Source organism: Opisthorchis viverrini (genome assembly GCF_000715545.1).
Source record: "Opisthorchis viverrini unplaced genomic scaffold opera_v5_28, whole genome shotgun sequence".
Taxonomy (NCBI): Eukaryota; Metazoa; Platyhelminthes; class Trematoda; order Opisthorchiida; family Opisthorchiidae; genus Opisthorchis; species Opisthorchis viverrini.
This window is the reverse complement of record NW_008751684.1, coordinates 62016-74673: the sequence shown is the minus strand read 5'-3', so window position 1 is coordinate 74673 and position 12658 is coordinate 62016. Positions and strand designations below refer to the sequence as shown.

Sequence of the window (12658 nt, the reverse complement as noted above, 5' to 3'; positions counted from 1 at the left end):
ACGTCATTTCGGCATCCTGTTCAATTCTGTTAAGAAGCCGGGTTCTGATGTCAGCATCATGGGATGACTGGAGACCGGATAGAAAAATGAGGCACTTAAACTGATTCTCCGTCATTGAGCTGAGCTTGAAGCGCTCGCATTCTCGATTGACAACACCGGCAAACGTGATGAAATCATCATCATCTTTCTTGGCCAACTTAAGGCATTGGTAGCGGATATTGAACATTGATGTTTGATCGCCGAATATCTGGGACAGTGTTCTGACCGTTTCATCAAAGCTGAGGTCGCGGGGCAGCTTGGGGAGAATGAAATTTGTGAACCGTTCATGCTCCGGTGTGCCGAGTTTTCGCAGCAATAGTCTGACTTTCCATCCATCGTCAAATTTGGAAAAATCAGTTTTGAACATGTCTTCGTACCGCTTGAACCAGGAGTCAAAAGTGTGACCAGAAAGAGCGTCAAATGTGAACTCCGTAATTGAGGCCGCGGCTGCATCAGTTGAGGAAACAGAAGACTCACCAGTACTGACTGCTCCGTTCTGGATATGAAGTTTCTGAGTCAGTGATTCAATGAGCTTCAGTTGCGCTTCTTCAAACTGCTTTTGTTGCTGCTGCAATATTCTCGGAGGGGATCCGCGTGGATTCCTGCCTAACATTCTGGTAGACTTATTAAGGATCCCGGGGCTTCTCAATGACCAGGCGAGATGTGCGCATCCTGCGCACCCCTGAAAGCATAAAGAGAAGCAGCAGCGAACAACTGCGTGATCTGAATCCACGCAGGTGTTTCATCACAGGTGATGATGAGTAACTGACTAACGCCATCTACGGCTAACGGCTGTGGCCACTGCGTTGGGGTTGACTCATCATCGTCATCATCGACAGAATGACGTCAGTGTTCAACACCGATGTTTCGCTGTCGTAAGATTGATTTGGAGATATCTGAGGGTGTCGGCACCATGTAACGAGCAGATTTTACACATAAAACCGATGGGAGACGAACGGAGTCATCAGTCCTAAGTGCTGGACCTACAAGAGGATGGTTATTAATGGGGTGGAAAGAGGGAGAAAAAGTATGTGAAAGAGAATGAAGGGAGACAACATCAGTAGCCTGTTTTCGCCTACCCACAATGCTGCATGCAGCGAGTAAGGGACACGGCTGATGGCACCACGCGACCGCCGGTGTGGCTTGAGTTTATTTGCAGGTGCGGAGTTCATAGTTGTACGTGGGCTGGGATACTGCCAGGGCGCCCACACCTAGACAGAGGGACACTTAGGATCCTCAACCAAAACCTTTGGCTCAAAAGCCTAACCACAAGGAGACGGCGACTGGCGGGAAATGAAAACGAATTACCATTTTTACGGATCAAGTCGCCACATGTTCCGATTCCCAACCAGAAGGACCAAGAGACTGTGTTCATCAGACCTCCAACGATTAACCAACCTGGTATGGGAGACTCTGTGAATGCCACGGGGACACCCCCGCAGTGTAGCTCAGAGGTACGTAAACCGTCACACCGTGGTAAGGTTCAGTCTCTTAGTGACAGTCTTCGAAGATGAGAACGATGAGAAGACCACTACAAGGCTCTGGCAAGTCAACGCACGTTTCACTGACTCCAGCAGGTCAACAACAGAGGACACTGCATCGGAGGTGAACTGACTAATGGCTGAAGCAGTTCGCACCCTCCCAGTGATTGCTCACATTGCAATGGTAATAGTAGTCTTTCAGCTGCAATGTCATTCTGGTGTTTAGCTGCTACGCTATCCGAAGGAAGCACGGGGTGAAATACGGTCCGGTTACCCAAGTCTACCGAGGATCGATCAAAATGCAGAGGCTGGGTTTGAGCAACGTACAACCAGGTCAGCGGGTTCGCGCAAAAACCATTGAATCAAGTCGAGCTCATTGCTTATACTGGCCGTCAGGCTGTCCAGTGAGATACTGTGCTGCAGCGGGTTATTAATCACCACCACAGCCAGTGGCCACGAACCTGCCCACATGATGAATTGAGACCTTACTCCAATCGACATTACATGACATCACCGCCTGACGGTTGCCTCGTGTTTTAGAGCTAATTTTTGCAATGCGTTCTGCTAACAGAAAGCGATGCTGAATCATAACAGAGTGCCCCCAGCGGAGGCACTGCTCCGACAGAGGCTTCAAAACGCGAGAACTTATTCAGCCAGGGAGAAAGCAACCAAGGTATCATAACACGCGTATGGGAGAATAATTCAACCAAAATCACGAAGCGATCGCGCGCTGTTTCAGTGTCGGCTTGAGTGTTGTTTCGTGTCCACAGCGACACCTATACCTCACTGGCTCGACAAAGCATTGCGTGATAGCAAAATTGCCCCACCTGTTTAAATGCGACAATTTAGTCGAATTCGACAACGAATCCGTCAACACTGCCACAAACAGAATGACTGGAGCCTAGAGTTTTATCCGGAAACCTTGAATCCCGGCTCCACCGCAGAAATACCATCAGCTTTTCTACTGGAGGTTCAGCTCCAGCATGTATTACGATCGTGATACCACACGGGCAATATCCAAAAGCCAGTCACTCACTATACTATAAAGCTGAGTTCATAAAGGTCAAGGAGCACACGGGCAATATCCAAAAGCCAGTGGGATCACTCACTATAAAGCTGAGTTCATAAAGGTCAAGGAGGAAGTGATAAATGAAACCCTATGCCAAAACTGCAGAGCAGTTCGCTGTCGGTGCCCGCAACGGCCAGTAAACTTACCCCGCACGTGATTGGTCAGAAGACAACCCATTAGCCTGTCAAGCATCAGGCGGACTCTGATTGGCCGAAAAGCAGCACCAAACAACCGATAATGACACAAGTTATTCTGAATGCTGATAGCCCATGCCGCGTTCAGAAGGAGTTCGAATTCTCACATTCTTATCTGGATTTCAACGCAATCCTTATTTTCTTTCGGTACTTCGTAGGAACACTTTTGCCTGGTAGGATTAAACCTGGGACTTCGGTGATGCATATTCAATAGTATTACAGGTGGGAACGGCACGGACGGTGGATACGAAGATGGTGACTCGATTTTCTGCGCCGAAAGTTCTGACATAATGGAGTCTGATTTCTTGGGATACTGAAGGGGCGAAAATGGCCTTGAACAGCCTGTTTCTGGTAGGTGTGGCGTTTTGTACCTTTATTTTACTTCCATTATAACACTGCGTATTTCATCAATTGCATAATCGTTTTTTGTTTGAATACGAAAAACTACAAAAACGCGCACTTGTACAATTTCACAGAATACAAGCGTAGTTACGTGCTTCGACTCTCTCTTCTGATTTCGCTCGCGCTTGCAGCGGTCATTAGCGAGTCTCATGTACTAACTCTGGTACCAAAACATTTCAGACATCTTCGGAATCTATTGTATGTGGGAACTGTTCAGAAGAAGACCCCTGGACCAACATAATTGGATTATTGTTTATTCGCTGACCTGGGCCAACGACGAACTATTTTAATGAGAACAATTTTTAATGAGTCTGTTCCATCTGATTTCTTTATTTTTGTATACCCAACCTAGCGTAATTAATTTTACTTTTTTGCCACACACTCCTGGTAAACTAACTTATTGGGTAGCCAGACCACTACACAGGTGCGTGCGGCCACATCTAAATATTTTTGGCGCAAATCTTGTTTGGAAGGATTCTAGCTCATTATTATTCACTTTTCAAGGCCCCCGGACTCTCTGAGTGGTGCGGTATTGCACACAATGATCCTACTTGAGCCATAATCCACATGATCTTGCAGCAATTCGAAATTGCGGCCCGGTAAAACCGAGTCACTATGTGAAATTTTTGATCCTCTCAGTGTCAGGAGGGCACAGTCTGCCGCGGTTCACCTATGAAAAATATTGTCTACGTTTATCTGTATGATCAGTCCCTGGTATTTCTCAGTTAGTATATATAAACCTCGTTGAAGTACATCATCTTTGCTCACGCACCAGTTACGCCCCTTGTCGGGTAACGAAAAGACCGCAGACCGATTGCCAGCAGACCAGCCCTCGCCGGACCAGTAGCCAACAGCTGTTTTCTGTTTAAAAAAGGCCCAAGCATCAGCTTTCATTTATCCAGCTTTATCAGCTTTCAGTTATCCAGACGGGTTTCTGTATGGGTCAGCGCTTCTGGTGCAATCTCTTCCCGTATACACCGCGTGGTTGCAAGTAGGAACCACATGATCAATGCGGTCCAATGGTGCATGGAGGCTCTAACTGTTAACTCATTGTTGGTCAAAGTTTTCTCAAATAGTTCTGAAGAATTCGGACCTGAATATCAGTTTAGTTGTGTAACGTGGCTGTGAATAAAGACACGGCTCATGAGGTATAACAATCTAGTCATGGAGGCAGACCGTCGAAGCCTGTACATAAGAGCTTGGTTGTTAAAGCACCACTATTAAAACCATAACTGTCCACTCCATGAACGGTAATGGATATATTATTGTTAGAAGGTAAATGGTTTTCAGGATGCCAATCTGTTAAATTTCGGATGCATGAATTCAAAAAAGCGCCGCTTCAGCTGGGAGGTCTGGTCAGTCGCTGAGTCCGCACGGATAATTTACACTATGGTGGGGGCTTACAGCGCCACAACTTGACCACTGATAAGTGGAATCTGAAATGATCATCTTAGTATCATAGACGTTCGGTAAACCATATTTCCGTTATGGTGATGAGAACGAATAAGGGTGGTTGGTTGCAGCAGTTTACCCTAATTAGGGGCTTGATCCATTGCGTGGCAGAAATCTGGTGCCGGAATTGAAGAACCCACTTTAGGCGAGCATGTTAGACACCACATTTGACAAAAAACAAGTCCAAATCCATCTCTATGAGCATTACCCTCTTTAAGTGGAGCGCAGGTCACCCAAAATTATCGAGTAAGCCCATTATGAGTCCGACGTTTTGACTGCTTTGTCATGTTTAAACAGGGGTTTGGGTAGCGTGGCTATACATTCGAGTGATCAGCCGTCCATGGACTAAGTGAAGATTTTACCAGGGTTCTATGTGACCTCATAAAAAGTTATGTTTGATGTGTTGTGTGTTTGATGGAGGGTGGAAGCATGTTACAATAGTAGTGGAGACGTCATTCACAGTCAGGAGCTTCTGGTGGTATCAACACTAATTGCGGCCATGCACTTAACTGGCTATGCGGTTGGCTCTGGCACTCCGTAGACGAAGGCTCTTATGTCTCTGTCAGCTCTATCTAAAGAAGGGTTCACTTTTGTGCGCCAAACTTGCTTGCTTCGGATATTATTCGAATACGTCGTCAGTGGCTTATTTTTATAAGGAAGACAAACAGCTAAAGAAATCGTTTCGACAATATGATACAAGCTCTGGGTAATTCATAATGTCATGCCATCATTGCACTGACACCTCGGTTTCTGGAAATCTCGAGGCGGATGCTATGTCTGGGGTGTTTGGGCTGGGATGTGCAGTCCTGTTGGCAGCGAGTTTTTTTTGGGGGTTGTTCCGGGGAATATGCTGATGTAGAACAAAGCCATTGTAAGGTCGCAGGTATTTTTGATCAGCATGGGGATCCCTTGGGGTGGAAAGCGCAGATTAGATGGGGTGAATGACAGCCAAACAGGGTGTCAGAATCGGACGTATCCGAATTCGGAAGCTTGGGAAGAGGAGGAAATAGGCTGGGATCAGTAAGTCCTGACAAGTTTTAGGAGGCATAATATAGGAGTACGTTCAAAAGATTGAACCCTTACCACAAGCAGGGTGGTGACAAAGGTTGACTAAATGAGGTGCATATCGAACAAGTAGTTAAGGGCTGGCCTTGTTTTATGGAAGCTCATTACGTGCACATTATGCTTTATGTGTATCCGCTCTTGGAAACAGTAGGTAGGGATGTGTTTTGCCTGGTTGACGACGTTGGCATTGGTGCAGTGCAACCCCAATTTTGACGAAGGCAGCCACAGCTTTGCATTATGCACCGCAGAGAATCTTCAAACTATCATTAGTGTTTTGAAAATTTTTCTGACAGATGAAAGGTTCACTTTTGCTAGCTGTTGTTTGTGGCGTTACCAAATAAGTGACAGATCCGGGACTATTCCGTCACCAGTAACAATGACCAGAGAACAGTGTACTCTCTTATGAATTTCCTGAATTAAACGCCAGACCTAGCGATGGGCGATGCATCTGTGCTACTAGAGGGGTGGGGTATACGAACGCACCATGGTGCAGCGTAACAGGGTGACCTTCCTGCAAGGCGTACCCGACCACCACACGTGGTTCTGTTCCCCGTGCAAGCTAGAGATGTGCAAAAGTAAAACCTCCAAGCGGTCGTTAATGTGGCTCGTGCATCAATAAAATCCTCCAGCTACCAATTCTTTTTCCGGTGGGAGGAAGCCGGGTCAGTAAAACAGCTCAGTCAGTTTGGACAGGCAAACAGCAGACAGACGCTAGTAAAGGCAGGTCGCAGAGGAGGCAAGTGGAATTGGCAGCTCCCAATGGGAGAAGGAGAGTTGAACGGTGATATTCAGAGTGAGTTCACCAGGGCTAAACGGTGACTGAGTACTGTTGTGGGTTAAGCAGAGACGTACCGCGATGTTGTACGTGAGCGTTTGGTAAGCTGTGGAGCACATCGTCAGATAGACTGTATAAACATAATGGCGCGTAATTCCCTTTAGCATTAAAGAAATGCTGGCTTCGGCTTGGGTTCTGTAAAGTAGATCTGGGCCAAACAGAGCACCAGTCGTTAGACATAGCTGATAGAGTAGTCCAGGGTAGGGACTAGGCTAGTACCAGACATATGATGTCTGAAAGTAAAGAAACAGGCCGGTAACACAACACATTCAGATGGAGCAGTCATTTAGCATACTACAGTGGAACGAAGCAAGTCAATGGGGTAGCAGGATATAACAACGGGATCTTATACATGCCCGCTAACTGTATCGCCGTTACACCCAAATTTGCGGGAAACCAGATTCATGGAGGAGATCGGGAAGTATTTGGGTATTATGTAAGGCGGCAGCAGTCTCACAAGTAAGAACTTTATCTACGAATTTCGAAAAAGTACGACGGTGCGTGTCATTTAGCAGCTGCTCGGAAAGATGGCTCCGATGCGAGCGCGGTAACACAACACATTCAGATGGAGCAGTCATTTAGCATACTACAGTGGAACGAAGCAAGTCAATGGGGTAGCAGGATATAACAACGGGATCTTATACATGCCCGCTAACTGTATCGCCGTTACACCCAAATTTGCGGGAAACCAGATTCATGGAGGAGATCGGGAAGTATTTGGGTATTATGTAAGGCGGCAGCAGTCTCACAAGTAAGAACTTTATCTACGAATTTCGAAAAAGTACGACGGTGCGTGTCATTTAGCAGCTGCTCGGAAAGATGGCTCCAGATGCGAGCGTAGTAAACTAGGAGAAAGTGGTGGCGTAAGTTTATACGAGCTGAAGGGCATATTAAGGGGTTGCTGGAGTTACGGAAGGTATAGCGAGGACGTGAATTAACGTTTTGTCTCTCCTCTACTGTAAAGGTATTTTTGGGTAACAGATGGCGAAAGAGAAATCTATTCGGCCTAAACCGTCTGAACCATGGTGGTTTGAGGCCTGAAATATGACTGCGGAAGCGGTAGGAGGGAGGGTTGGACTGTAGGGATTTCATTTTCGTGAATGAGCATTGGACACTTTAAAGTACTAAACTACTTCTTTGGGTATAAAATGAAGAAAATAAGGCACAGAATTAAAACATCGGACGTACGCATTGCTTGAAAATGGCGACGATTGCATCCCGAAGTGGAAAGGAGTGCCATGTTAGATAGCTGAGCCTGCGTGATCGGGCAAATTCGAACTGGACTTGGTGGGAAAAGCTGAATTCGCAAGTGTAACGGACCAAGCTCTTTGATCTCTGTGGAATGATTGGCAGGATCCCTGTTAGTTATGAAGGCCTCAACCGGGGGAAGCAGCGGCAGGAAGTTGTTCTGGATTTTGCAGAAGAGAAACTTGGGCCAGAATCATTTGCCCAGCAAGTTAGCGAGTCTGATTCTTGCTGAAGGTATTGGATACAAAACCGAATGTTCGATTTCTGCCTCCTGGACCTTGCAGACTGTCGAGCACCATATACGATCAAGAAGTTCAATTTAAGAGCACTCATATTCCTACTTTTTGAGGCGTGGTTCATGCGCCCTGGGGCCTTCTATTGAGAACTCCTCCCATAAGTTCACTATTCTTGGAGGTTATAAGGGCTCCAGGCCCAAAACGAACCGTTTGTGGCTACTGAAATGCTCTACATTTCCCATTCCTTGGGAGAACCAAACGCCCCACCCCTGAAGTCCTTCCAAAAGGGCTGTTTATATGCATCTCTCTGACTACCGTTATCTGCATTTCCTCTGGTTTTCGTCCTCCGAACTTACTCTGGCCACAAAAATTTCCATTTTAGAAATGGAGCCTATGAAGAGACGGAGTACTCAAAGCGGGGCAAATTGGGCACAATATGGTAGTTCTCGCTCGTCAGGATGCTACCGACGACTATCCTCTGGGATGAAAACGGTTCTGTGTGCTTTTGGAAAAGCTGATATACCTTGTGCATATGGTTGAATATCTGATCAGTGATGCGTACAGTTCCTCAGGTTTCTATCCAACTTCACCATATATCTTAATTTTGATGATTTTTGTTCATTTATAAGGGAATTCTTGTGTGAGCACTTACCAGATCTCAGCGGTCCCATTGCTTTAATTGTCAGTAAATGGAATCCAGGGATTGACACGGCAGCAAGATTCCGCGTGTTATCGCTTTTGAATGACGTTCACCCTCCTTTCGCCTCATCGCCACATTTCAACCTCCCACAAAACTGCTCACGGAATCGCCCTTACAACACCTGAAGCTGACGATTTGTACAGAGAAAAACGAAGGCTGATCGAATCGAATGCCCCCCCCCGGAGATAAATGTAGCACATGCGAATATCCGCGTACCCTAGTCTTACAAGCTTCTTATGCAATTCGGTGTAGGAATTGAGATTTGCGGAAATGACTTTACTTTTGTAAGTCCGTGCTGAAGAAAGTTAAGTAAGTCATCATTTGAAACTACCTACATTTTTTGTAAACTTGGCAGAGACTTACGGACTTGCTGTACGTTATTTGGCTTCCATTTAAGAGTATCCACCCTTTAGGTTTGTGACCTGGTGATGCCTCCTATGATAAGGCAGTGTCCTTCCTTGAGGGACTAGATAAACGAGTTAGGCGCTCATTGACAACGCCAGCCAACAGGACGTGGCCCCACAGACTCGTTTCGTCTAGGGTTACTTTTAGCTTTTGTCATACCCACTCCTAATTGGCTTTTGCAAATCAAGAGAAGCAGTTCAGTCATGTGACCGAATAAGCCTTAACCGAAGTCTCTGTGCTTTATTTTTGCCCCGTAAATAGTCTATCTGTTCTGCGTATTTGTATTGCCCTCGTTGGAATCCCAGATTGGTTGTACACATATGCACGTTACATCCTCAGACCCTAGCGAGCCTTCACAGCTAGAAATGTAGCACTTGTAAACTGTTCTTTTTCATGCTCAGTATCACCCTCTTTTTCCCCATCATTATCAGTCACATCGCTGTACAAAAGTTTGTTTTACTGAACCGACAACCGTTACCGCCCGCTTGGTTGGCTCCAACGTGACTTTGAGACTTTTGCTGAGTGACTGTTGTTGTGACCGTCAGCTATAATTGACTGCTGCTAACACTAAACGTGAACAAACATTTCAGCTACAAACACTGGACTAATGTATTCACACCTGTAGATTAATATTTCGATCACCGGAGATCTGGAATACCAGGAAGATAGAACTGTTCTTGATGTGGTGGTTCAACGGAATACGGAATTACGGAATCTCCTATTTTGAACTGTGAGTCAAGATTTACTTGGATTTTTCTCCTTGTAACTTTGTATCTGGCTTACATTAGCAATTTACCCTGTTCACTAGAGACTGCATAGGGCCGTTAACAACTACAGAAGTCTTCTCACCGTCAGCTTTGACTGCCTTAATTTTTATCGATGTCTTTCCCCGATCTTAAATTTGGCAAGAGTGGATTGACTGGCACCATGACAGTTTTATTCGAAGCCAATTTTCGGGTTTTAAAGCTTTGTTGACCATACCATCATATCGTAATCCGCAGGTAGACATCCTAAAGCAGAATTCCAAGGCAGAAATACTATTTAGAAAAATGAGCTTTTCACGCAGCAACCGGTAAGTCTCGCCTCGAACTAAATCACTCCAGTGGGCCAACAATGGAGCCAGGGTGTCCTCAACAAACCCTGACTTAACCGACTCTCCCTCCGCCCAAAAATACGCGGTATAGTGACGTCTGATCAAAGAAATTGCGGTTTTTCGTCAGGTCAGCGAAGATATTTACTGCCAAGAACAGTAAACTAACTGTCCAACAGCCTTATGAGGACAGGATTATTCGCATCCTCGAACATCCTTGAGTCCAAAAGAGTGAAAACTCACCGTGGAAAGGTCGGGTACCCTGTTCTCTCTTAAACTGTTATGTGTAAGAAGCCAAAACATATCAGTGGTCACCGAAGGCGGAAAAGGGTCGCGGACAATTGCTGCAATAAGGCAAAAGATCATGGAGGTGTTGGCTGGTTAGAAAAAATCTGCAGGATTACCGCAGCTGTTCGCCTGGGCGAAGTTGGGAGAAAGTTGTTTGTTCATTCGAAGCACTTCTGTTGCACGCAGATGTGACAAGTTTCTAGGTCCAAATATCTATTTCTATGTCTTATGAGAGGTTGAGTGGGCATATAACGGATAAAGTCAGTCACTGTAAGAGGACTCGGGTACATTGATGCAGTATTGTTTTAATCCTGAACATTTCCCGGTTAGATACTGGAGAACGACGAAGGCATGCAGTTAGTTCTTGACATATCAGTAAATGCCGTGAGGAGCAGGAAGTGATTTTGGGGGTTAAAGACGTTTTGGTATGGACACGCTGGCCGTCTCGGACAAGTAAACGGCATAAGCCGTGGCAGTTCTTTCCTGAATTGTATTATCACTACGCAAGATGGCAATTTCCTAATGTAATTGTCAAGACCAAGACATTCATAAAAACGGCACTGACTGTATAAAACAAGTGCTCACAGACTTTTCATTACGGTGTGGCAACCAGTGGAAGCTTCACACCTACGTCCTTTGCTAAGCACGGCATAAATGCATCCTTATCGTTTGCAACTTGCACTTCAGTGTGGCACAAATCGGTCCACCGATGTAACCCGTTTTTACAGACTACGCATTCGAAGCAATACTTAATCTAACAAATGACAGCTGCACAACAAGCATGAAACTGCCCCCTAACTAAATATCTGTAACATGCATCTGCTGTCCATCTACTAGGGCGCGCTCCAGATGCACAGTTGGTGCAAAAAACAATAGATGGTGCTTTTGGATGACCTACGCACCTGTTTCGCCGCTTCTGTGTGGTCCATGAACAAAAATATGCAAATCTGGGATCCGGCGCATGTATTCGTAGATCAACTATGTATCAAGTACCATGACCGAGAGTCAAATCTGGCCATGAGCCCACTCTAAGTAGATACGAGGAAACAGGCTAACCCAGCGTGTTACAGATCGACAGCATTAGTCTAAACGCAGAAGTAACGATTTTACAAGTTTCCAAATGGCATGAAATTATGTCAGGCGAAGGTAGCCAACCATGATCCAACATCCTGCCATACCACAATTTCAACGCCAGAACAAAACTCATTTTCTCGCTCTCCCAGTGAAAGCGGAAGTGTCACCCAATATTTTTGGAGTGATTATTTCATCAATACGAAGCATTTTTGGATTGGACTTAACAGCAGTCGTGGGTATCCTGCCATCTATCTAAGTAGTATATTACTGCCTCAGCGGACGGTCAAATGGGTCACAAAATCAGCGCCAACAGACCAATCGTATGCAAGATTTTTATCCTTGGCGTACATTTATTTTTAATGAATTAGTGACCAATCAGATGGCTAAATAGGGACCGGCGCAGTAGCCCACCAACGCATTGTAAGTGTAAAGGTGTCCATTGAAAAAGTCAGTCTTGTGAATTCTGCAGAGTGCGCAGACCCACCCTTCTGCTTTCTGGTGATACATACTCCAGTGAGAAAGAATAATTGCTAGCCAGCTTAGCCGAAGAAATCCCTAATAAAGCTCTTTACAGTGGCCGAAGAGATGGGACTGTACCATCCTATCCTGTAACTGCGTATTGCTGCTCATAAACCTCGTTTAATCCATTCTACAGGTAATACTACGTATAATTTTTGTGAAAGCTCCTCTACTGTTCATTTCACGGATACTCTTGCCGGGTCACCCGATAGACGTTACAGTCAAGAGTTCACCTTCAGTACCGTTTTGTATCCGTATACCGAATTGAACCTAACGCGAACTATGCAGCTATTTGTGGATAAATTTTGTTTTAATGGGTTACTCAAGGAAATCACAAATAAATCACTTTTCTATGGTAGTTGAGGCAAATTTTTCGCTTAAAAGCTGTCGCACGTTATAAGTTGGACAATCTTTTGGATGTCAAAGTATTTTCCAGGAGTAACACTGCGTGGAAGGTGCAGAAACTTCTTCAACAGAACATCACCTAAGCTCCAAAATGAGGAAATCTGTGGTGATCTGCCGAGGTATTCTCATCATCCTTTTAAGTGGTCACGTCAAAAC

At 45.4% G+C, this 12658-nt stretch overlaps 2 protein-coding genes across 2 annotated transcripts in view; one reads left to right on the top strand and one right to left on the bottom strand.

The window, feature by feature from the left end:
* The window catches only part of T265_02308 (hypothetical protein), a gene marked incomplete at both ends in the record, with an annotated part of 4685 nt that extends 4033 nt beyond the window's left edge, over window positions 1–652 (bottom strand). Inside the window, one exon of the mRNA XM_009166522.1 lies at window positions 3–652. Coding sequence (XP_009164786.1) covers window positions 3–652 — 650 coding nt within the window. The remainder of the gene's footprint in view (window positions 1–2) is intronic.
* Window positions 1–12658, top strand: part of T265_02309 (hypothetical protein) — a gene marked incomplete at both ends in the record, with an annotated part of 38333 nt that overhangs the window by 6057 nt on the left and 19618 nt on the right. The gene's annotated exons all lie outside the window — the stretch shown is intronic.